Consider the following 26,605-nt stretch of genomic DNA (forward strand, 5'->3'; position numbering starts at 1 on the left):
CAAAAATTGGAAGGCTCCACATTGTCCCTGGATAGAGACGTGCATGAGGGCCTCAAAACATTAAGTGTCCATTTTAAGGAAGTGGGTGTATTATAGTATAGCCCTTAGGCAGGGCAGCCAAAAATTGGGAGGCTCCACGTTGTCCCTGGGTAGAGACGTGCATGAGGGCCTCAAAACATTGTTCCCATTGCAAAGGAGCGGGTCTCCTGTCGTTGTAATGTCCATTCTGCAAAGAATGGGCGAAAAAATTTACCACTGGGGGTATACCTGAAACAAAGGCCTAAGTATTGCAATTTGTAACGGTCATCATCATGGTGGCGCATGAGGAGAAGGAGGAGCAGTCCAGCGATTATCCAAAGTCCAGAAGTGTGTACCCATGGGTGAGTGGAGGTACATGGCAAACTTTAAATTCCGCTCTCATTTGCTGGTGGTGTGGTGAAGTCTGTCCCAATCCAACCCTTGTTCATCTTGATCAGAGTCAGCCTGTCAGCATTTTCAGTTGACAGGTGGGTGCGTTTATCTGTAATGATTCCACCTGCGGCACTAAAAACACGCTCTGACAAAACGCTAGCAGCAGGGCAGGCCAGGACTTCCAAGGCGTAGAGAGCCAATTCATGCCACGTGTCCAGCTTGGATACCCAATAATTGTAAGGCACAGAGGAATGTCGGAGTACAGTTGTTCGATCTGCAAGGTACTCCTTCAGCATCTGGGCAAACTTAGGATTTCTTGTGGCACTACCCCGCACCTCAGGGGCTGTGGTACGTGAGGGGCTGAGAAAACTGTCCCACATCTTAAAGACTGTTCCCCTACCTCTGGCGGATTGGACTTGTGCCTCTCTCGGCTGTACGCCTCGGTTGTCCACTGATTCCTGACCTATGCCGCTAGCGTTTTGTGAGGGGAATGCTTTGCCTACTTCCGTGAGTATGGCCTTCCGGAACTGCTGCATTTTGGTTGACCTCTCCTCCACGGGAATAAGAGACAAAAAGTTCTCCTTGTAGCGTTGGTCTAACAGTGTTACCAACCAGTAATGATTGTCGGCCAAGATGTTCTTAACGCGAGGGTCACGAGACAGGCAGCTTACCATAAAGTCAGCCATGTGCGCCAGACTCTTAACAGCCAGGACTTCAGTAGCCTGACCAACAAGATGACTGAACATGCTGTCCTCCGCCTCCTCCTCCTCCTCCTCCTCCTCCTCATCTACCCTGTCCTCTGGCCAGCCACGCTGAACCGAGGATATGACTGGTGTGCATGTCATATCCTCAATTTGGCCGGAGAGTTGCTCCATGTCTTCATCCTCCTCCTCGTCATAGTCCTCCACTGCACGTTGTGATGAGACGAGGCTGGGCTGTGTGTTATCACCCACACCCACTACTGTTTCTTGCTGCAACTCATCGCGCTCCGCCTGCAATGCATCATGTTTGTTTTTCAGCAGAGACCGTTTTAGAAGGCAGAGTAGCGGTATGGTGACGCTAATAATGGCGTCATCACCACTCACCATCTTGGTGGAGTCCTCAAAGTTTTGGAGGATGGTACATAGGTCTGACATCCATCTCCACTCCTCAGGTGTTATGTGTGGAGTTTGACCCATTTCCCGACGGCTTAGGTGATGCAGGTACTCAACAACTGCCCTCTTCTGCTCACATATCCTGACCAACATGTGCAGAGTTGAATTCCAACGCGTGGGGACATCACACACCAGTCTGTGAGCCGGAAGATGCAAACGGCGCTGAAAGCCGGCAAGGCCGGCTGAAGCAGTAGGTGACTTTCGAAAATGTGCAGACAGGCGGCGAACTTTTACCAGCAGATCAGACAGCTCTGGGTGTGACTTTAGAAACCGCTGAACCACGAGGTTGAGCACATGGGCCACGCATGGAACATGTGTCAGCTGGCCTCGCCTCAAAGCCGCCACCAGGTTCCGGCCATTGTCACACACGACCTTTCCTGGCTTTAGGTTCAGAGGTGTGAGCCAGTGATCTGCCTGCTGTTTCAGAGCTGTCCACAGCTCTTCTGCATTGTGGGGTTTGTCACCTATGCAGATTAGCTTCAGCACAGCCTGTTGCCGCTTCGCCGAGGCAGTGCTGCAGTGCTTCCAGCTTGTGACTGGTGTGGAGGGCACAGTGGATGAGGATGCGCAGGAGGAGGAGGAGGCTGAAGAGCATGACATTCCGGAGCTGTAGAGTGTGGGTGAAACACTGACTGAGGTAGGGCCTGCAAACCTTGGTGTGGGAAGGACGTGTTCCGTCCCTCGCTCAGACTGGGTCCCAGCTTCCACAATATTAACCCAGTGTGCCGTCAACGAGATGTAGCGGCCTTGCCCACAAGCACTTGTCCAAATGTCTGTGGTTAGGTGGACCTTGGGTGAAACAGCGTTGTTCAGGGCACGTGTGATGTTTTGTGACACGTGGTTATGCAACGCGGGGACGGCACACCGGGAGAAATAGTGGCGGCTGGGGACCGAGTAACGTGGGGCAGCTGCCGCCATCAGGTCACGGAATGCTTCTGTCTCCACCAGCCTAAAAGGCAACATTTCCAGCGCAAGCAGTCGCGAAATGTTAGCATTTAGAACTGTGGCATGTGGGGTGTTGGCAGTGTATTTGCGCCTGCGTTCAAAGGTTTGCTGAATGGATAACTGAACGCTGCGCTGGGACAAGGACGTGCTTGATGATGGTGTTCTTTCTGCGTAGGCAACTGCAGGTGCAGGAGTGGAGGAGGCTTGTTCGCAGGCAGCATGGACAGAGGATTGGCTCGCATGCACAACCAGCGAAGACGTAGCAGTGACATCAGCAAGCACTGCTCCTCGACTCTGTTGTACTTCCCACAAAGTCGGGTGCTTGGCTGACATGTGCCTGATCATGCTGGTGGTGGTCAGGCTGCTAGTTTTGGTACCCCTGCTGATGCTGGCACGGCAGGTGTTGCAAATGGCCTTTTTTGAATCATCTGGATCCAACTTAAAAAACTGCCAGACTCGGGAAGACCTAACATTTGTACAGGCACCTTGTGTCGTCGTGTTGTTCCGGGGAACGGTTGCCTGACTTCTGCCTGGGGCCACCACCCTGCTTCTTACTGCCTGTTGGGATGCTACGCCTCCCTCCCCCTGTGCACTGCTGTCCTCGCTCTGCATATCCTCCTGCCAGGTTGGGTCAGTTACTGGATCATCCACCACGTCGTCTTCCTCTTCCGCACCCTGCTCCTCCTCCTGACTTCCTGACAATTGTGTCTCATCATCGTCCACCACTTGTTGGGACACGTTGCCAACTTCGTGAGAACGTGGCTGCTCAAATATTTGGCTATCTGTACAGACGATCTCCTCATGACCCACTTCAATATGAGCTGGCGAGAGGCCAGAATGTGTGAATGGAAACGTGAACAGCTCTTCCGAGTGTCCAAGTGTGGGATCATTAATGTCCGAGGAGGACGTGTACTCAGCCTGGTGGTAGGAAGGAGGATCAGGTTCAGAAATGTGCGGTGCAGTATCACGGCTACTGACACTTGACCGTGTGGAAGACAGAGTGTTTGTGGTGGTGCCAATCTGACTGGAAGCATTATCTGCTATCCAACTAACAACCTGTTGACACTGGTCTTGGTTCAAGAGCGGTGTACTGCTGCGGTCCCCAAGAATTTGGGACAGGACGTGCGAGCGACTAGATGTGGCCCTTTGTTGTGGCGAAATTAGAGCTTGCCCACGACCTCGGCCTCTGCCTGCACCACCATCACGTCCACTTCCTTGTTCCTTGCCAATGCCCTTGCGCATTTTGCAATGCTGTGCACTGCTGACGTGTATATTTACTACTTGTGCGTTATATCAAAGTTTCTGGAAATTGCACACAAGTGAACCTGTATGCTGCCACCAACAGGCACACACGTGCGGTTTTAAAACCAAGCACGGACGCAATAAGAACCTAACAGGTTTTTTTGGGGAGCGACAATTACAGACAAGTCAGACACTATCTGGACTGTTTTACACTGTGTACACCAGCCCCAGATATGATGAAGGCTGGTATACGGTCACCACTACCCTGCCTGCCTGCCTGTATACTGGTACAATAGTCCTGACAAGGACTCTTTTGGTCACTAGCCTGTATTCAGACCTGGCTATACCCTGCCTGTATATAGCAACAATAGTCCTGAGAAGAACTATGCTACTGTACTCCGACCTGGCTATACCCTGCCTGCCTGTATACAACTAGAATAGTCCTGAGAAGGACTTTTGGTCACACTGTTTGCAGCCCTGCAACTGAAAAAGCTATAAAGGGCCGCAAAGCTTTCCCTGAATCAGCGACACTCTCCCTGCACTGACAGTCTGGATAGCTGTGAGCACAGCACAGCGCGCCGGCCGATATAAAGGCTCGGTCACGCTGTGTAGGCCGGCCAATCACTGCAATTCCACAACTAACAGGGCTGTGGCATTGCAGTGGTCTGCCAGCCAATCCCTGCATGAGGGCTGGCTCTCAAAAGAGCGCCAACATGCAGAAATGAAGACCACGAGTACAGCACGAGTATCGCGAGATTACTCGGTCCCCGCCGAGCAGCCCGAGTACAGCGATACTCGTGCGAGTACCGAGTAGTGACAAGCATGCTCGCTCATCACTAGTGCTGACTTCAAAATTATGGTGCCCAGGGTTTACACGAACACAGATGGAACTCTTGGCTCAAGATCTCATCTGCGCACTCGCCACCTCTGGGTGCCATTTTCTTCATGTCCGCTGCTGGGAGATTAATGGGCCTGAGGCGGCTCATACACAGATGAGACCTTGAGCTGAGAGCTCCATCTGCGTACACATTGATTCCAGGCACCATTACTTTGAAGTCTGCACCGCCGAGAATTTCAGGATGGTGCCTGCAGCTTTAGCATAGCACATCACCCTTGACCTGCAGCCCCAGCACAGTGCAGCTTCCTTGGCCTGCAGCCCAAACAAAGCACAGCTGCAGCAAAACGCCTGCAGCCCCAGCACAGCCCCTGCAGCATCGTCCTATTCCACCACTGCCCCTGCCTTCTGTGACCTTGCTGCACCACCGCTTCCACCTGCTCCCAGTAAAACACCACTGGATTGTAAGACAGATCCCACTTTTTTTTATCTTTTTCTTCCCCTAACTTTGAGGTGCATATTATAATCGGGTGCATCTTATAAACCAAAAAATATTGTACTGTTAAGATCTATGGACAGAACAAAGATCCCCGAGTGTCTGCCTATGCCGTTATATACTTATTCCTTCTATATGATGTCAACGAATCATAAATAGGCATCAATACACAGGAGGAAAATGAGCATGTGCACACCAAAAGCTTAAAGTAGGTTTCTCAGTGTAATACATAAAATAATATACAGCCTTATGTTCTCCATGCAGAAAAATATGTGACTATGAAAAGTGAAGAGGATAGCAGGCATAAGTGTGATCACTTGCAATTCTTCAGTCAGTGTGGGGTACATGCATTACAGCAAAATTTACAGCATTGTTAAAGCAGGTCTGATATTGTGCCTGTAATGTGACAAAACTTAGCTCTGCTGTACTGCTCCTCTGAACAAACAGACTTTCATGATGAAAGTTGAAGGTGTTAGTTGTTACACACATTTTTGCTTTGCTCCAATCAATGTATCATCATGCACAGTTCAGTATGGAGTATTGACTTGCACTGAGAAACCTGCACTATTCTTCTGTGATGGAGTGTTCTTCTTTCTCATGTATGTTTCTGCTGGCTGATAATTGGTCAAAAGGAGGAAAAAGTACATATCACCAAAGGCAAACTCTCAACACCACGTCTAATATTGTAGTGTGTTGTTAAATATATGTCATGATATGTGCCAGGCTCAGGTACTGCTAAACCATAGCATGTATCTCTCCCCAGGTTTACAGGTCATGGGAGGTGCTTATTGCAATCTACCTTGTTTCGGTGATTAGGCCACTATATCTTTGTGCTGCAATTACTGGAACACTGCCAGTAATAGTTCCTGCTCTGTAGGATGTGAGTCTCACTACTGATCTGTCCTACCTTCCAGCTACCATTGTGACCTAAGCCCTCCCCATATCATCTGTCTGCCCAGTTCCTCCTGGCCTCCGAGTCTTGTTCCGTGTCTCTTTTGTTCCTTCATCTCCCTGTACCATCTGTCTGCTCAGCTCCTCCTGACTTTCTGATCCCGTCCTATGACTCTCCCGTCCCTGTTTGTAGCTTTGATCTCCCGGCCTTTGACCTTGCTTTGTTGTACTTGACTTAAGCTCCACTTTTCCCTTCTGTCATTGGCATTACTTCCTGGTTCCTGACCTCTGGCTAACACCTGACCACGATTTGGTTTTCCCCTGGTTTTGACTTGATATCCCGATACTGATTTGGCCTGCTGACTATTCTATTGTTTTTGTGCCCTCTAGCGGGTAGTCTGCTAACTGCATCTAGAAACAACTTCTCCAGTGTTTCTCAGTGACCTCACTAGTACAGCGTGACATTAAGCTATTATTTACCCCTAGCTGCCATCTGTTTTCCCCTAGCCATATAGATGTAAGGCTGCGGCTGTATTTAATTTACAGAGCCCAAAACTTGTTCAATCAACTCTAAGGAAAACTTGACACATATTTGAAGCTTTTTAAGCTATTTATGCACATATTTTCACCCCATTTTAAATTTTGGGAAATAATTTGTTGAAGTGTGTGCAGTGAATTCGTGAATTCGTATATACTGGCCAGTGGTTGAATGTATCCTATTCACAGGCACCTCAACCTGCCTATTAAATGCATGCCAATACCTACAGGATTATTTCTATGTATGACATTAATTAAATTGTAATAAACTGGATTTAAGAATGTAAACAAGAGCAAACTACAATATTACAACAAACAGAACATGAACATATTTCAACTACAATCATCATTTTGAGTCACTACTAAGATAAACAGATATTTTTCAGTGGAAATAAATTTTGCTCGAATCTTACAATAACTAAGCATTAGCAAAATATGGAATTTGTTTGTAATTTGCATTAGCATATATGCGGCAAAATGCCAAGAAAAAATAGGCCATCAAAAAAATAAATAAAATAGAATAATATTAAAAAATAAAATATATATATATATATATATATATATATATATATATATATATAATCTTTATTCCTTTTAAAATCTTCCTTCTGTTTTCTGATTCAGTGTGGATCACTTTGTAATCTTTGTGCCTCTCACACTGTGTAGACCTTCAGGCTGTCATAGCACTTGGAAGAGTTCTACGCATGCTTGATCAAAAGTCCTGGTGAATGTCATGACATCATAATGCCAATGACCTCTCGCATGCTTGCACAGAACCCTATTGAGTAACATGTAAGAAAGAGTTTAAAAGACCCCAATATTCCAACATGAGAAATAAGAGATCAGAAGATGCGATGAGGACTGGATTAGTGATGGTGAATCGCAAAAGGGCTGGAGAGGAGAGTGGAAAGGCGAGTATAAGGATTATTTGAATTTTTCTGAAGTCTGAAATGACCCTGGAAGATAACAAGGGACATTAACTCTTCATGACATGTCATATTAGTTTGAAAAAGAGAAGGCTGAGAGGAGAATTAATAGTGGTCTACAAATATCTGAAGGTAGTCACTGTGCAGAGGGAACTACCCTTTTCTCAATAGCACAAGGAAGTACAAGAAGCAATGGGATGAAACTTAAAGGAAGGAGATTCAGATTAGACATTAGGAAAAAACTTTCTCAGAGTGAGGGCAGTCAGGGAGTGGAACAGGTGACCACGGGAGATGCTGAGCTCTCCATCAATGGAAATCTTCAAGCCGAAACTGGATAAACATATAGCTGGGATGATTTAGGAAAGCCTGCACTCGCAGTGGGTTGGACCCGATGGCCCTTGAGGTCCCTTCCACCTCTATCATTCTATGATTCTATGATTCTATGACATACACTAATCTCATATGTCATGCTCCTGCCTTTGACTTGTGCTTGCATGTCAAGCCCGCATCTTTTCAGTTGATTTATTCAGCCATCATATGCTTCTAATAGCCACGGATGGATTGTAAATCCACCCACACTAGTAACTAGTTAAATCCCACTGTAAATTTCTGACTGCGGGATTTATCATGAGCCGGTAGAGGTGGTTCGAAAGGGGGGGAATGGTGCATTTGTGACACGATCGCAAATTGACAATGGTTTGTCTTAACTGCTAGGGGTCAGCTGATGACCACTGTGTCTATCATAACTATCATCCTGTGAATTCCATTTATGACCCGACATACAGGCTGCATATAAAATTGTTTTTGAGTTATTTTGGGACTGATTTGTCTTGCATATATGAGGCTGGTATAAAGAAAATCTTTAGATCACTATTTTCAGCCCATTACATCTGATTTAATTGTGCACAGATTTAGAGTGAATTATTTTAGTACGAAAATCAAAAGTAGAATTATTTTTATTCCTCTCAAGAATAACCTCTTCATGACCAATGATGTACTGGTACGCCATTGGTCGTGAAGCGATAATCGCTGCCGGCTGCTGCAGTGAGCCGGAGGTGATCCCTGCACATGTCTGCTTACTTGGTCTGGAGCTAACTGTAGCCTATACTGCGACCTTGACCTGCAAAGTCTCTGGACTTGTCTCCCATCGATCACATCTGGCATGTCACTGAATTGCACAGGAGCTGACAGCAGCGGATCTTGATAACTTCCATGCCCAAGTATATTTGCATTCTAATTTGTTACAACTTTATCACTAAAAATGATAAAAGTATTCTAGGAGCGATACCTTTATTGACTAACAAGAAAACATATATTTGCAAGATTTCAAAGCACAAAGGCTCCTTTGTCAGGTAGGTTTAGAAATGAACTATTGAGACAAACGTACAACATATATCAGATGTTACAAGACAACTGCCCATCGGAAAGATGGAGTGATGTGTACTAACGATAAACCTGCCTGACGAAGGAGCCTTTGTGCTTTGAAAGCTTGTAAACATATTTTTTTCTTGGTTAGCCAATAAAACTGCTATAATAGCGTATGCACCTTCCTGTTTTACTCATTCAATTATCGGGCCATGGCGGGACCTCTGTCCGGGCTCTGAACAAGGCGTGGATAACAGGAGTTGGATTTACTGCTACTACTACTGGCAAGGGAGAAATATTAGGTAAGACTGCTAATTGAGGCTTTGTTCGGGGCAGGTCCAGAGGCACGGGGCCAAATTAGCTATCTGCGTAGATATAATAAATGACTCAAAACAATGACCACAGAGACTGTGTTCACTCTTTGAGCCAGTGTTGGCGACTGACCGGTATAATGAATAGCTCAGATATTAGTAAAACATTTCAACCTTCAGACATGTAAAAAGTATCAAAATCTGTCTTTTCTCATACATCGCAGCCGTATAGGGAGATTTGGGGAGACGCATAGGAACATAGGACCACATTTCATCCCACAGATAACACATTCCTTCTTTGTGTGAAACCACTGATAAGACTTTCACTCATCATTATGAAGGCCTTCCCTGTTCATTGTTTGTACATTTACACATTAGTTTAATTCTCTTTGGTTAACCCTTTTTTGAACATATAACTTGCAACTTTAAACTATGTTATAAAGCAAAACTATTGCAATTGTTATATAGGCACAGATATTTATGCAATGACATCTATATTTTTATTATTTACATACACAGATAATCTTATTACATTTGAATAAACAATCTATAGCCCAGGCTACCTTCATGCTATTATTCCTAGAATACTTTGCCATTTTTGGGCATAAACATACTTTTCTATCAATATTTCTGGCTAACACGGTAGCACAATATAATTTTGTATTGTACATCAATTTGTTAAAACATAACCCAATTGACAAACAAATAAATCATCCGCTTTGTGAGTCCTAATAACACAAAGATAATGGTTCATTTTGGTGACAATTATTTAGTATTACAAATAAAGATTGTGCGTATATGATGTGTGTCAAACTTTACGATGTTTTTATAAAAATGTATAAAAGGCTGTTAATAAATCCTCTCGTATTTCTAGGCAGAATATTTGGAACTCTGTATTAGACACAACAAACTCCAAAACCTATACTGCAATAGAAAAGTACAAGACCAAAATTTATTTTAATCGTTAAAATATAAAATCTTGCTCAGCTTTAAAATTGACTTTAGGCATCTGAAAGGGAAACAAATAATAAGAAGCTTGTGCAAACAACCAAAGTGTATCCACTTACAATTCCGCAGAGAATGTGAATAAACAAACAAGACACCGTGTTCTCTTTTTGGGGCAAAATTAATTTGACATATGTTTTTATGTAATTCTAGTATCATAGGTCATTACATCATTGTTGTATTTGGGAAGAATATTTATTCTGGCAAATTTGGAACATGTGATGTGTCATTGCAAATGTTTTGGGATCAATCTCTTACATCTCATGATACCTTTCCAAAGAGAATTTATAGGATCCCGGTGTACAGACAACAGGACAATCCGAAAAGAATCCGAGAAGACGCCCAATCATCCACAATCAAGGAAAACTTTACACATATTTGAAGCTTTTTAAGCTATTTATGCACATATTTTCACCCCATTTTAAATTTTGGGAAATAATTTGTTGAAGTGTGTGCAGTGAATTCGTGAATTCGTATATACTGGCCAGTGGTTGAATGTATCCTGTTCACTGGCACCTCAACCTGCCTATTGAATGCATGCCAATACCTACAGGATTATTTCTGTGTATGACATTAATTAAATTGTAATAAACTGGATTTAAGAATGTAAGCAAGAGCAAACTACAATATTACAACAAACAGAACATGAACATATTTCAACTACAATCATCATTTTGAGTCACTACTAAGATAAACAGATATTTTTCAGTGGAAATAAATTTTGCTCGAATCTTACAATAACTAAGCATTAGCAAAATATGGAATTTGTTTGTAATTTGCATTAGCATATATGCAGCAAAATGCCAAGAAAAAATAAGCCATCAAAAAAAAAAAATAGAATAATATTAAAATATATATATATATATATATATATATATATATGTATATATATACATACATATATATATATATATATATATATATATATATATATATATATATAAAATCTTTATTCCTTTTAAAATCTTCCTTCTGTTTTCTGATTCAGTGTGGATCACTTTGTAATCTTTGTGCCTCTCACACTGTGTAGACCTTCAGGCTGTCATAGCACTTGGAAGAGTTCTACGCATGCTTGATCAAAAGTCCTGGTGAATGTCATGACATCATAATGCCAATGACCTCTCACATGCTTGCACAGAACCCTATTGAGTAACATGTAAGAAAGAGTTTAAAAGACCCCAATATTCCAACATGAGAAATAAGAGATCAGAAGATGCGATGAGGACTGGATTAGTGATGGTGAATCGCAAAAGGGCTGGAGAGGAGAGTGGAAAGGCGAGTATAAGGATTATTTGAATTTTTCTGAAGTCTGAAATGACCCTGGAAGATAACAAGGGACATTAACTCTTCATGAAATGTCATATTAGTTTGAAAAAGAGAAGGCTGAGAGGAGAATTAATAGTGGTCTACAAATATCTGAAGGTAGTCACTGTGCAGAGGGAACTACCCTTTTCTCAATAGCACAAGGAAGTACAAGAAGCAATGGGATGAAACTTAAAGGAAGGAGATTCAGATTAGACATTAGGAAAAAACTTTCTCAGAGTGAGGGCAGTCAGGGAGTGGAACAGGTGACCACGGGAGATGCTGAGCTCTCCATCAATGGAAATCTTCAAGCCGAAACTGGATAAACATATAGCTGGGATGATTTAGGAAAGCCTGCACTCGCAGTGGGTTGGACCCGATGGCCCTTGAGGTCCCTTCCACCTCTATCATTCTATGATTCTATGACATACACTAATCTCATATGTCATGCTCCTGCCTTTGACTTGTGCTTGCATGTCAAGCCCGCATCTTTTCAGCTGATTTATTCAGCCATCATATGCTTCTAATAGCCACGGATGGATTGTAAATCCACCCACACTAGTAACTAGTTAAATCCCACTGTAAATTTCTGACTGCGGGATTTATCATGAGCCGGTTGAGGTGGTTCGAAAGGGGGGGAGAGGTGCATCTGTGACACGATCGCGAATTGCCAATGGTTTGTCTTAACTGATAGGGGTCAGCTGATGACCACTGTGTCTATCATTACTATCATCCTGTGAATTCCATTTATAACACAACATACAGGCTGCACATAAAATTGTTTTTGAGTTATTTTGGGACTGAGTTGTCTTATATGAGACTGGTATAAAGCAAATCTTTAGATCACTATTTTCAGCCCATTACATCTGATTTAATTGTGCACAGAAATAGAGTGAATTATTTTAGTAAGAAAATCAAAAGTAGATTTATTTTTATTCCTCTCAAGAATAACCCCTTCATGACCAATGATGTACTGGTACGCCATTGGTCGTGAAGCGATAATCGCTGCCGGCTGCTGCAGTGAGCCAGAGGTGATCCCTGCACATATGTGCTTACTTGGTCTGGAGCTAACTGCGGCCTTAACTGCGACCTTGACCTGCAAAGTCTCTGGACTTGTCTCCCATCGATCACATCTGGCATGTTACTGAGTTGCACTAGAGCTGCCAGCAGCAGATCTTGATAACTTACATGTCCAAGTATATTTGCATTCTAATTTATTACAACTTTTTCACTAAAGATGACAAAAGATTTCTAGGAGCGATACCTTTAATGGCTAACCAGAAAAAATATATTTGAAAGATTTCACAGCACAAAGGCTCCTTTGTCAGGTAGGTTTACAAATGAACAATTGAAACAAACGTACAACATATATGAGATGTTACAACAAGACAATTGTGCATCGGAAAGATAGAATGATGTGTTTTAACAATAAACCTGCCTGACAAAGGAGCCTTTGTGCTTTGAAAGCTTGTAAACATATTTTTTTCTGGTTAGCCAATAAAACTGCTATAATCGCATATGCACCTTCCTGTGTTACTCATACAATTATCGGGCCATGGTGGGACCTCTGTCCAGGCTCTGAACAAGACGTGGATAACAGGAGTTGGATTTATACTGGCAAGGGAGAAATATTAGGTAAGACTGCAAATTGAGGCTTTGTTCAGGGCAGGTCCAGAGGCACGGGCCAAATTAGCTATCTGCGTAGATATAATAAATGACTCAAAACAATGACCACAGAGACTGTGTTCACTCTTTGAGCCAGTGTTGGCGACTGACCCGTGTAATGAATAGCTCAGATATTAGTAAAACATTTCAACCTTCAGACATGTAAAAAGTATCAAAATCTGTCTTTTCTCATACATCGAAGCTGTATAGGGAGATTTGGGGAGATGCGTAGGAACATAGGACCACATTTCATCCCACAGATAAAACATTCCTTCTTTGTGTGAAACCACTGATAAGACTTTCACTCATCATTATGAAGACCTTCCCTGTTCATTGTTTGTACATATACCCATCAGTTTCACTCTCTTTGGTTAACCCTTTTTTGAACATATAACTTGAAACTACAAACTATGTTATAAAGCAAAACTATTGTAATTGTTATATAGACACAGATATTTATGCAATGACATCTATACTTTGATTATTTACATACACAGATAATCTTATTACATTTGAACAAACAATCTATAGCCCAGGCTACCTTCACACTATTATTCCTAGAATACTTTGCCATTTTTGGGCATAAACATACTTTTCCATCAATATTTCTGGCTAACATGGTAGCACAATATAATTTTGTATTGTACATCAATTTGTTAAAACCTAACCCAATTGACAAACAAATAAATCATCCGCTTTGTGAGTCCTAATAACACAAGGATAATGGTTCATTTTGGTGACAATTATTTAGTATTATAAAAAAAGATTGTGCGTATATGATGTGTGTCAAACTTTACAATATTTTTATAAAAATGAATAAAAGGCTGTTAATAAATCCTCTCGTATTTCTAGGCAGAATTTTTGGAACTCTGTATTAGACACAACGGACTCCAAAACCTATACTGCAATAGAAAAGTACAAGACCAAAATTTATTTTAATCGTTAAAATATAAAATCTTGCTCAGCTTTAAAATTGACTTTAGGCATCTGAAAGGGAAACAATTAATAAGAAGCTTGTGCAAACAACCAAAGTGTATCCACTTACAATTCCGCAGAGAAAGTGAATAAACAAACAAGACACCGTGTTCTCTTTTTGGGGCAAAATTAATTTGACATATGTTTTTATGTAATTCTAGTATCATAGGTCATTAAATCATTGTTGTATTTGGGAAGAATATTTATTCTGGCAAATTTGGAACATGTGATGTGTCATTGCAAATGTTTTGGGATCAATCTCTTACATCTCATGATACCTTTCCAAAGAGAATTTATAGGATCCCGGTGTACAGACAACAGGACAATCCGAAAAGAATCCGAGAAGACGCCCAATCATCCACAATGAAGAACCTGGTCCCTTTGCTTTGCATGGTATCCAGCCTTATTGGAGCAGGTAAGACTTTTGTAGTCATTGCACATCATAATCACATTGTATACTGAGGACTATCATCAAGCTTTATTGTAATATCACTTTATGATGTTTGCCAGTATATGCGAATATAATTGGAAAAATGAAATGAATGGTGCATGTTTATATAATTGGTAAAATGCAATTAATGTTGTATGTTAATTAGGGATGATCGAATACTTCTATTATCCGGCTTTGCGAATATTTTCCGAATACCTCGCCGCAATTCGACTATTCGCGAATATTCAATGCGTAATGTAAGTCTATGGGAAACCTGAATAACAACTATTCGGAACTATTCGGGCTTCCATAGACTTACATTGCGCATCGAATAGTCGAATAGGGGCGAGGTATTCGGAAAATTTTTGCGAGCCGGATAATCGAAGTATTCGATGATCCCTAATGTTAATATAATTGGAAAAATGCAATGAATGGTGCAGTTAATGTAATTGTAAAAATGCAATTAATGTTGCATGTTAATATGATAGGAAAAATGAAATGAATAGTGCGTATTAAACCATTTTCAAAAATTAAAATAAACTTTAATAAATAAATAGCAAAATATTACAAAGAGTCATCTTTAATAATTCCTTAGGAGTGTTCATACGGATTAATCCCTTACAGTGGTGGTATGAGTCAATCATTAACTTTTGGTTAAGTCTGCATGACCACATCAAGAAAAAAATGGACAATTTTTAATCTGTATAGTCATCTTTGTTTGCTTTAAACATCAGCAGTGAATACAATTGACAAGATCTAAAACTCTTATATTAAGAATGGCAATGTATCCAAAAAATCAGATAATGTATGGTTGATCGTTATTAGGGATGATCAAATACCTCAAATATTCGACAATGCCCATATTTGCCGAATAGATTGCCGCTATTCGACTATTTGTGAATATTAAATGCACAATGCAAGTCTATGGGAAACCCGAATAGTTGCCGAATAGCAACTATTCGGGCTTCCCATAGACTTACATTGTGCATCGAATATTTGCATAGCAGCGACCTCTTCAGTGGATATTCGTGAAGCCGAATATTGCCGAATATTTGTGATATTCGATCATCCCTAATCGTTGTGGAATCCGAGTTTTCGAGTTTAATTGAAAATATGGAAGAAATTAGTGCACCAATGGATTTTTTTTCTCTAGAACATTTGGTCCATATGAAAAAATGAACAGCTTAGTTGGATAACATTGTCGTTAGTGTTGAGCTAGTAGGTAACTATTCGTACTCTCTATACTGTTAGCGAGTACTGTCCGCTACTCGCATATTCATTACAAGTAGCGGGCACAATGTAAGTTTATGGGAAATATTCACTAAGTAGCAAGTAACCCGAAAGCAGTACTATTCGCTACTCGTACGAAAAGTACGGCTTCCAGGTTGGTTACTACTCACTCAACACTAGTTGTCGTAGCACTGTCTATGTGATGTCAGTTTTCTTTTACACAGAATCACTCAAAATGAAAAATCGATCATATGAACATAGTCTTTAATTAAAACTGTAATTGCTACATATCCTTTTCCAGTTTCGGACATTAGTGACAATATACAATATTGTTGCAGCTGTACTGCTCTGACTCAAAGGTCAGATTACGGGATCACCAGTGAGGTCCAAATTGAATTAGTAATCTTAGATATCAAACGCTTGGAGAAGGGACACTTGTTGTGAGCAAAATCATTATTTAAAAATTAAATTAAACCATTTATAGACCAATGTGATATTGCATAAATGCTTCTAGTGGAAATTTACCAGTTAACCTCTACTGCTGTGTCATATGACCTTTAAGTCTCAAAACAATTTTTTAACAGAACTGAGAGTCCTCAGTGGTTGATACCTTTTAATGGCTAACTGAAAAATGGTAATAATAGCAAGCTTTCGAGACTGCTCAGGTCTCTTCATCAGGCTCAGTATAACACAATCTGAAGAGTCACATATTTATATACAACAGGACATAGAATGGAGCAGTAAATAAGACAAATTATGTGAAGCAGAACTATTAGTATGTCAAGGGGACAATCAGTTGTGGCAGTAAATATTGTAGCAGTTCATAAATAAGCATTGTGAAAGTTTTATTGTCCTCTGATTGGGGTCTGGTCTGGGCTGTGATGCCCCCAGATGGTCTGAGGAGCACATTTCTTAATTGATGTAAAAATACACAAATCCATGTGACACATTCATTCCTGCTCTGAATGTGTAGCATGGCTAACTTGTCATATTTACTGCTCCATGATATTTCCTGTTGTGTATATACTGTTTCTCGGTCACATTTACTTATATGCACTGACCCCAGGCACCATGACCTCAGTGTGTAACCTTTTCATGCTTTCGATGTTTATATTATTATATTCCTAGTTTATATTGCACTCCACCATGTGTTAGCATTGTGTCTAATGTAGTTTTAACTTTATCTTATTTTTATATTTGCACTGACCCATGACCCCATGATGTCCTTATGTAACCCTTTTTCAGCCTTTTTTTTAGCTATAAAAGCAATGTCTGTTACACTACTAGCAAACAAGACTGAAGAAGACACCTGTTCAATGTTGAAATGTGTAGCCTTGTATAAATTCCCTAAATTCTTATGTTGATATTACCTGCCTTTCTGGTTACACTCATCAATTCTTATATACACCAATTTTATTTTAATTTTTAATTTATTTTTATTTTAATTTTTTAACTATTTATCTACAAAAAGGGACTCTGTCAGTCCAAAAAGCTGTCCCCGTCCTGTTGAAAAACAAGTTGATCATTATACAAAAATATTTTTTCTGAAAGGGAAGCATAATTTAAATTATTTACCAATATTTTATGGTTGAAAGATTTGTAAAAAGCGACATACCGTATTTTTTGCTTTATAAGATGCACCGGATTATAAGATGCACCCCAAATTTAGAGGTGGAAAATAGGAAAAAACAATTTTTAATGTTAAAATGAGAGTCCGTCTTATAATCCTAGTGCGTGTTATAATATCTCAGCAGCGGTGGTGGAGCTGCTCAGGAAGGTCAGTGGACGAAGTGATGCTGTGGGCTCAGAGGAGGGAGTGTGATGGCTCAAGAGGGTCAGTGGATTTAGGGTTGACTATGCTGCGGACTGATTTGGGTGTGTCACAGCTCTGGACCATCAGTGGATGGAGGGTCGGTGATGCTGCTTGCCTGGGGGTACCGTGGCGGAGGCTGTCAATGATCTGCCGGCAAGCTGTGGGCTCCATTGAATTGCCGGCAGTTGACGCGATGGATTTCAAGAGAATGGCTGGGAAGGTGGCGCATATGCAGATTGATGTGATGGACAATGGCCTCGGATTCCAATCTGTGCGACCATTTTCTTGAAGTCCATCACATCAATGTAGCCCACACTCTGCCGGTGTGATGCCCCAGGGACATCGATCCAGCTTCAAGGACACCACAGGGTCTTCTTTTAATATGGCAAACAGGTATGTCAGATTTTGTATGTGTCGTGACACCACTCATGGCTTGCGGTCAGGGGTATGGATGACAGCCACCGCATATTTTATGAGTGTCTGGGGCTGATGGGGTCTGCAGTCAGATTGTGTGGCCTCCCATTAGTGAGGCAGGCCCCAGGGGCTAAGGTGTGTAGAATAACGGGTCCCAGAATAACTCAGGCAGAGTCCAAAAGTCATTTAACTGATTTTTACTCACACAGATGTTATAGTGAGCTGACTCGGGCGTTGATGGGATGAACCAGGTAGGACCAGGGACTCCTTCGGGCCAGTCTGAGGGTAAAAGGTTAGCTCGCCTTCCTAGTACTTCTGTGTTCGGATAACCCCCTGACTTTAAGTACCATGGGGGTCTATCCAGGGAGTCGCAACTGCCTTTTCTCCCCTTTATGACCGTTTTCTGGAAGCGTGGACCAGGTGAGATGGCTTCTGGCTATGTCTCCTTATGGGTCCCTGCGTTGCTGCTAAGGCTCGGACTCTGTCAGGTTGGTAAGGTACTTGTAGTTCCCCTAACTGGCAGGTTTAGCAGATAGTTACACTAGAGTCTGCTCTAGGGACCTGTACCCCATATGTGCCTAGTCACCAGGCGCACCTCTTCTTCTGACTCCCCGGTGACCGTTCTCCCCCTCCAACTGTCACTACACCGCGCAGGGTCTGACTAGTGGCAGCGCGCGAGTCCGCCTCGTGACTGTTGCAATACACTACCAGACTTGCGCTCTCCTCTCTTCCTTACAACCTCTGCACTTTAGTTCCCAGCCCCTCCGCTGCACCCATTAATAAGATTTGAAGGCTAGCCCCCCTCTGGAGACTACCCAAGGGTCCCATCTAATGGTGTGGGAAAACTGGTTGCTATGTGTCTGTGCGTACACACCTCATTCTGGCCCTTAGGATTACCTGGAAGTACTGTCCCAGCATGGGTGCAGTACTCAGTGGAGCCTGACCGGGTCAGGGGTGCCACACCAGCAGATCAATGGCGGACGCCGACCAACTTGACACCTCCGAGCTCACAGTATTGCCAACCCTCCTTAGATGCTCTACTGCAGTGACACCCCCTTGTCCGAGCCCTCAGTATCACTGACTCTGCCTTGACGCCTCTCCACCACCGCCACCCCAGTAAGCCATATCCAGATTATAAGACACACCCCCATTTTACCTCCATTTTGGGGGGAAAAGTGTGTCTTGTAATCCTGAAAATATGGTTTATTTCCTATTGTTCTTTACTTTTTCCCTTGACATCAGCAAAAAAATATCATTATAAGAATCAATCATGAAAGAAAGTTAATAGAATAAATGAGAAATCAATTTAAAGCAAATGTATTATAAAACCCCAAAATGTGCCAGGTGAGGAATAAGAAGAAATAGCCCGGTCCTGAACTGGCTAAAGCACAATCTTGATAGAAGACCATTTTAAATCAAGAATTCAAGTCATTTAAGGATCAAGACGTCAAAGACCAATGTACGTTTCTTGTCGGCTTTGATTATGAAAAAACAATAGTTTAATTTTATTACTTCACCTCAATGCCCCTTTTTTGACTGTCTCAATACATTTTCAATGGATTGTCCCATTTATTTTCCAGGGTTTTCCTATAAATGTTACTCTGTTTTTTCCCGCAACTCTTCGACGTATAATGTGTCTGAATGTGAATGCCTTGGAGATCAATATATGACCGTCTCCCAGTACGCATACATTGGGGAGTACAACTCAATTCTTCCATTTACCAAAAATACAGTATCCCCATCTCATTTGTGGCTTTGTGATATCTTTTTTTCTTGTTTTGTAGAAAAAGATTTTTTTAGGTCAGTAATAAAAGGTTGTGCCAATGAATCCGTGTGTGGAGCCAACGGCGCAGCAGCATCGGAAGGAAAGTTCAACTTTCACAGTTACGTGAATTGCTGCTCTGGTAATTTATGTAACACTGATGGCTTTAAACGTAAGTTTCGTAAGTTATATATAAAAATTTATTGAACTGTCTTTCAACTTTATTGGAGATTCTTGATCCTTTTTCTTTTCTCTTCAAAACGCCTCTTGATCCCTTTTCTCTTAAGAAGACCTGTGGATCTTCTCCGTGAAGCCTCCTGCATTCGGAGCCAATCATGTTCACCTTCCATCATCAGCATTCGAAAATGTATAATAATCACCTCTTTAAACAATTTTACCCTTTCTGACTGGTTCAATTGTGGAATAGCTGACTCATGACCCTAAAGCGGGCTTTACACGCTACGATATCATTAATGTTTGGTCGCCGGGGTCAAGTTGTTAGTGACGCACATCCGGCGTCATTAACGATATCGCAGCGTGTAATACTTAACAGCTACCTTAGGTGACCTAAAAAATGGTAAAAATCGTTCACCATGGAGAGGTCGTCCCAAAGTCAAAAATCGGTAAGGATTGTTTAGCGTTGTGGTTCATCGCTCATGTGGCAGCACACATCGCTATGTGTGACACCGCATGAGCGAAGATTGTCTCCTTACCTGCCGCCGGCCCCAATGAGGAAGGAAGGAGGTGGGCGGGATGTTACGTCCTGCTCATCTCCGCCCCTCTGCTTTGATTGGCCGGCCGCTTAGTGACATTGCGGTGACGTCACTGTGATGCCGAACGTCCCTCCCCCTTGAAGGAGGATTGTTTGGCAGACACAGCGACGCCGCCGACCAGGTAAGTATGTGTGACGCTGCGTAGTGATAATGTTCGCTACGGCAGCGATCACAAACAATCGCATGCGCGACTGGGGTGGGTACTTACACGGTCGCTATCGCTAGAAATTGCTAGCGATATCGCTACCATGTAAAGCCCCCTTTAATCCCTTCACCCCCAAGCAATTTTCCAGTTTTCATTTTTTTTTTTGCTCCCCTTCTTACGAGAACTGTCTATTTTTTATTTTTCCGTCAATCTTGCTATATAAGGGCTTGTTTTTTTTACAAGTTGTGCTTTTAAATAAAACCATATGTTTTACGATATAGTATACTGGAAAACGACAAAAAAAATTCTAGGTGCAGAAAAATTGAAAAAAAGTGTGATTGCATGATTGTTTTTGGGATATTTTGTTCATCGTGTTCCCTATATGGTAAAACTGATGTGTCGGTATGATGTCTCAGGTCGGTACGAGTTTGTAGACACCAAACATGTATACTTTTAGTTTTATCCTACGGGTTAAAAAAACCCAGATATTTGTCCAAAAAAAGTGGGACACTTTTTCCACAATTTTCCACGACCCATAGCATTCTCATTTTTCGGGATATACGGCACAGTGATGGCTCATTTTTTGAGATTTGAGCTGACATTTTTAATAGTATAATTTTACCATGATCGCCTGTTACTGAATTTTGTGCAAAATTTGCGGCGTTTGGATTTTTTTTGCTGCTACGCCTTTTACCGATCAGATAAATTGATTTTATATTTTGATATATCAGGCATTTCTGAATGTGACAAAACCAAATGTGTGCATATTTTTTAACCCTCTAATTTCAATGGGATGAATGAGGGGGAATTTGAACTTATAAAATGTTCTAATTTTTTTAATTTTTTAAAACTTTTTTTAACTTTTCCTCTTATTTTATTAGTTCCCCAAGGAGACTATAAAGGCTGCTTTACACCAGACAATCTATCGTGCGATAGATCGTCGGGGTCACGGTTTTTGTGACACACATCCAGCATCGCTGGCGATGCCGGCCTGTGTGACACCTCCTAGCGACGCAGTATCGCTCACAAATCGTGAGTCAGGTACTGCTCGCTAGGTTCCATAATATCGTTTAATTTAGTTGACCATCGTTTCCGTGGTATCACACGCCGCTCCTTGTGACACCACGGGAACGATGAGCAGCTCACCTGCCTCCCGTGGCCGCCGCCGGCTCTATGTGGAAGGAAGGAGGTGGGCGGGATGTTTACGTCCCGCTCATCTCCGCCCCTCTGCTTCTATTGGCCGGCGGCCGTGTGACGTCGCTGTGACGCCGAACGTCCCTCCCACTCCAGGAAGTGGACATTCGCCGCCCACAGCGAGGTCGCACGAGAGGTAAGTATGTGTGACGGGGTTTACTAACTTTGTGCGACACGGGCAACGATTTGCCCGTGACGCTAAAAGGACGGAGGCGGGTACGATCGATTGTGAAATTGCACAATCGGTCGTACCATGTAAAGCAGCCTTAAGGGTCAGCAGTCTGATCGCTCATTCATTTCTCCTGATCTTAGCTGTACAGCTCAAATTTGCTGAAATGTGGTCTCTTCTTATGGTCAGCTCTCTGCCGGCTGTAACTGGAAGTGAGTCATGATAGTCTCAGCAGTCATCACATGACCCTGTCCTACCATGACAAACATCGGCTCCCATGATCAAGTAATAGGGCCTCCGATGGCGGCAGGTAAGTGTGCGTTACCCGCTGCGGGCATTTACATTACGCTGTCACATTTTGACAGCGCGATTTAAATGGTTAACAGGTACGGGTGGTCACAGAACCACCTGCACCTTCAAGGCACATATTTCTGCTGTACAAAACAGCAGACATGTGCAGGGATCACCACCGGCTCATCACATCAGCTAGTGGTGATCACCGCTTCATGATTAGGATGTATCATTATATCCTCGGCTGTGAAGGGATTAAAAACTTTTAATAGTTCAATCCTATGTAAACTAGCCAATATATCTAATATATCTATTTATTGGAATGACTTTATCATGTATTCCTAACCATATATTTTAAAAAAATGTATTAAAACAATAATTGTATGTGTTCCTCCAGTTCCTGCAGAAGACTCAACACCAAATGGTGTAAAATGTCCAACTGCCTACTGTATCGATACTGTGGAGGAATGTAACAGTACCAAGGAGATGGACTGCACTGGATCCATGAATCACTGTTATGATTATCGGGAACAAGTGATAGACCCAGGCAAGTAAATCTATATTTCTTAAAGTGAATGTGTCATCAGATTTTACCATTTAAAGTGTATTTTACATTATTCAAATCTCTTAGCCCAAAATTGTCTGGTGTACTTACTTTGAGACTCCATGTCGGAATGGTTGTATTATCCTCTCTCTGAAAACTGTTATGTCTGATTTTGAAATGAAGTCCAACTTAATAAAATGCTAATTTCAATACCAGCATTGCACAGCTGGGCTTACTTAGTTCCAGAATGAGTACAACAGCTTCATCAAGTCTTAGCACATACATTTATAAAGGTGCTATTGACATGAAATTCTTACTACAGAAGTTCTGTCGCTTATCCATGTTATGTATATAAAAGTTTATAAACGGACTTTAAATTCATCCATTGGTATTATAAATTACTGTTTTGAAAGCCAAACCCTCCCAAATTTGGTTTAGGTTATGAAAATAAAGTTGCTGCAAAGCTGAAATATTGATCATTTAATGAACACAAAAAGGTCAGATTTTGGCAAGACAAAAGTTTTGTTGCCCACAAAAAGTAATGTGAAATTCAAACAAATAATTAACTTCTAATACAAAGATATGTTGCATAACATTGGTGAATGAAGTTGTTGTGCTATTAGAGCCATTGTTAGTATTTTGTGTGACTTCCATGAGCTTGAAGGACTGCATCCATGTGGTTCAACAATGATTCATACAATTTATTGATGAAGTCATCAGGAATAACAAAGAATGCAGTCTTACATGCCTCCCAGAGTTCATCTAGATTCTTTGGCTTTGTCTTCCAAGCTTCCTCTTTCATCCTTTCCCAAACATGCTCAATGATGGTCATGTCTGGTGACTGGGCTGGCCAGTCCTTGAGCACCTTGATCTTCTTTGCCAGGAGGAGCTTTGTTGCAGAGATGGATGTATGAGATGGAGCACCATCCTGCTGCAGAATATGACACCTTTTATGATTGGGAATGTAAGAGGTAACTAATACTTCTTGATATTTTAGGCTATTGATATTGCTTTCCACCTTGCAAATGTTTTGCACACCTCCATACTGAATGTAACCTCAGACCATGATCTTTCCACCTCCAAACTTAACTGTTTTCTGGGTGTATTTTGGATCCATACAGGCTCTAGTAGGTCTCCTGCAGTATTTGCGGTGGCTGTGGTGTAATTCAACTGAAGATTCATCAGAGAAATTCACCTTCTGCCACTTTTCCAGTGTCCATCTGTTTAGCAGGCTGTGGGACTTTGCAAATGACACACATTTTTTTAATTGCATTTTGTTTAGTGCTGGCTTCTGGGCACTGATTCCACGATGGAGGCCATTTCGAGACAGAATCCTACAAACTATTCTAGTTGACACAGGGGTTTGAAGTGACCAGGCCTGTTGGAGCTCTGCTGCAGTGGATGAGGGGCTGGCTTTGGATTTTCTAACCAATAAACATTCCTCCTGAGCAGTTGTCTTGCAGGGTCTGGAGGACCTGGGCTTGTCAAAAACATTTACAGTCTCTTCAAATATTTTTTAATTCTTTGTACTTGACGCTGAGACACATTAAAGATGCCAGCCACCTCTGCAGTGGATATGGTCTTCAGCCTCTTGATAATCAAGGCTTTGGTCGCAGGGTGGATTTTTGGCATGTTGTCAGTGGTCAAGTTGCAGGTCAAGCGAAGGTCTGGGGTGCTGGGTTTCTTTTTATACACACCCACTAATTAACCGATCATTTAGTGAGCGCAGGTGAAGATGTAAACTAGGATTGGGTGCATTATATGATAAAACTTTTGTCTTGCCAAAATCTGACCTTTCTGTGTTCATTAAGTGATCAATATTTCAGCTTTGCAGCAACTTTATTTTCATAACCTAAACCAAAATTGGGAGGGTTTCAGCTTTCAAAAGAGTAATTTATAAAACCAATGGATGAATTTAAAGTCAGTTTGTAAGATTTTATTTATATAACATGGATAAGCGACAGAACTTCTGTCAAGGAGTGTAGATGTTGCTAACAACCAATAAAATCCATACAGGTACAGAAATCAAAACATCGATCTTTATAAATTAAGTTATGTGTAATAATGAGAAATTACATAGGAAAAAAGTATGTGAGCGGAGTGGGAGGGGGGATCAACACAGTGGGGGTGAGCGGCAGAGTGGAGGGTGAGCAAAGTGGGGGTGAGTGGCAGAGTGGGGGTGAGCAGAGTGGGAGGAGGGTGAACGGAGTGGGAGGGGGGTGAGTGGCAGAGTGGGGGTGAGCAGAGTGGGAGGGGGGTGAGCGGCAGAATGAGGAGTGAGCAGAGTGAGAGTGGGGGGTGAGCGGAGTGGGAGGGGAGTGAATGGCAGAGTGGGGGGTGAGCTGAGAGGGAGGGGGTGAGCAACAGAGTGGGGGGGTGCGGAGGAGGAAGGGGGTGATTGGCAGAGTAGGGGTGAGCAGAGTGGGAGTGAGGGGTGAGCGGAGTTGGAGGCTGGGTGAGCAGCAGAGTGGGGGGTGAGCAGCGAGGGAGGGTGGTAGAGAGTGTAGGGGTCGGGAGCAGCACGCCAGGATCAGTTACAGTGCAATCACCGCTGCCCGGCACCGGTACTCACCCCATCCATTTCGGCGGGTGACAGGGGAAAGTTGAGCACACAGCATACGTTGTGAGCACCACAAAGATGGCGCCGATCTCCTCCCACTGCTGTGATCTGGGCAGCACAGGGGGTGTCCAGTTGACAGCAGATGCTATTTCTCTGTTAAGTATAGGGTCGCTGTCCGACAACGGTCTTCTATGCACAGAGGGCTACTATAAATGAGGTAAGTAACTGTCATTACTCTCAGCAAATCCAAGATGGCCACCCCCAGTGCTTCAGTAATACTAGAATTAAATAAAAACTAAATAAACAGTAAATTTAATTTGTGTTAAAAATACTTGATTTTATAATCACTAATTTTAATACAAAAATAAAAAAACACGACACCTTCCCATTAACAATCAAATAAATAAAAGTCAAGTTTTATTTATAGGTCTTAAGTTTCGGGGTTTAGTTGCCTTTGGCAAATACTAATGCTTTAAATAAAGTCACCCAACGTGTCATACTGTTACGCTAAAGTATTTTTGCTAAACCCAAAAAGGCATGAGGCATTTTACTGATGCTTGTTATTTTTGTGTCTACAGGTGCGAGAAATAAGAATTATTCTATGAAAGGTTGTATTAATTCTGATGCCTGCAAAAACAACCTTGACAATAACGTTGCGGTTGATGTATTAGTGAAGAAATACGCGAAGTGTTACACTCCATCAAAATTCAATAATACTCAATAAATAAGTCAATGAAGCTTATGCACTGCTCTCTTACTAAAAGATAGAAAATGATAACTTTACATGAAAATTAAGATGTGATTATCTGAACTTTTCAATAAATATTCACGAAGCAATGTTATGTATATTTCTAAAGAGAAATAGTAAGTTTCGAGGAATCCAACCACAGAATGGTTTTTGTACATTACTTTATATAAACTAAAAAGTTATAAATATTCTTTATCTAATGTATAAAACTCAGTGTATATGTGTGTGTATGTGTGTATGTATGTATGTGTGTGTATGTGTTTATGTATGTGTGTGTATGTCCGCTAAAGGAATTTGCACCGTCGCATTTACAATCACGAAATTTTGCACATACACCTAATGTGACCCAGGGAACGTCATAGACTATGTTTGGGCGGGAAAATTTAACCCCGTGCTTTCCAGTTACTCTACAAAAATCCTGCAGCCATTAAACTGAATGGAGCTGGGAGCTGCAGGCTATTAATAGCAATTG

The 26,605-nt window shown here is 42.0% G+C and overlaps 1 protein-coding gene across 1 annotated transcript; it reads left to right on the forward strand.

Annotated features, from left to right (window-relative positions):
• Positions 1 to 11,290: 11,290 nt before the first annotated feature.
• On the forward strand, positions 11,291 to 26,115 carry LOC142256274 (uncharacterized). Its single transcript, XM_075327880.1, has 5 exons — positions 11,291 to 11,393; positions 14,349 to 14,475; positions 19,732 to 19,881; positions 22,679 to 22,828; positions 25,964 to 26,115. Exons 1-5 carry the CDS (start codon positions 11,310 to 11,312, stop codon positions 26,107 to 26,109), a joined length of 657 nt encoding a protein of 218 aa, XP_075183995.1. The 5' UTR covers positions 11,291 to 11,309; the 3' UTR covers positions 26,110 to 26,115.
• Positions 26,116 to 26,605: the final 490 nt, after the last annotated feature.

The sequence above is a fragment of the Anomaloglossus baeobatrachus genome, chromosome 11 (genome assembly GCF_048569485.1).
Source record: "Anomaloglossus baeobatrachus isolate aAnoBae1 chromosome 11, aAnoBae1.hap1, whole genome shotgun sequence".
NCBI lineage: Eukaryota > Metazoa > Chordata > Amphibia > Anura > Aromobatidae > Anomaloglossus > Anomaloglossus baeobatrachus.

Coding starts and splice junctions, on each gene's coding strand:
- LOC142256274 (XM_075327880.1), top strand. CDS start 11,310: ATGAGAAATAAGAGATCAGAAGATGCGATGAGGACTGGATTAGTGATG. Junction 14,476..19,731: donor ATCCAGCCTTATTGGAGCAG/GTAAGACTTTTG, acceptor CTTGTTTTGTAG/AAAAAGATTTTTTTAGGTCA. Junction 22,829..25,963: donor GGAACAAGTGATAGACCCAG/GCAAGTAAATCT, acceptor TTGTGTCTACAG/GTGCGAGAAATAAGAATTAT.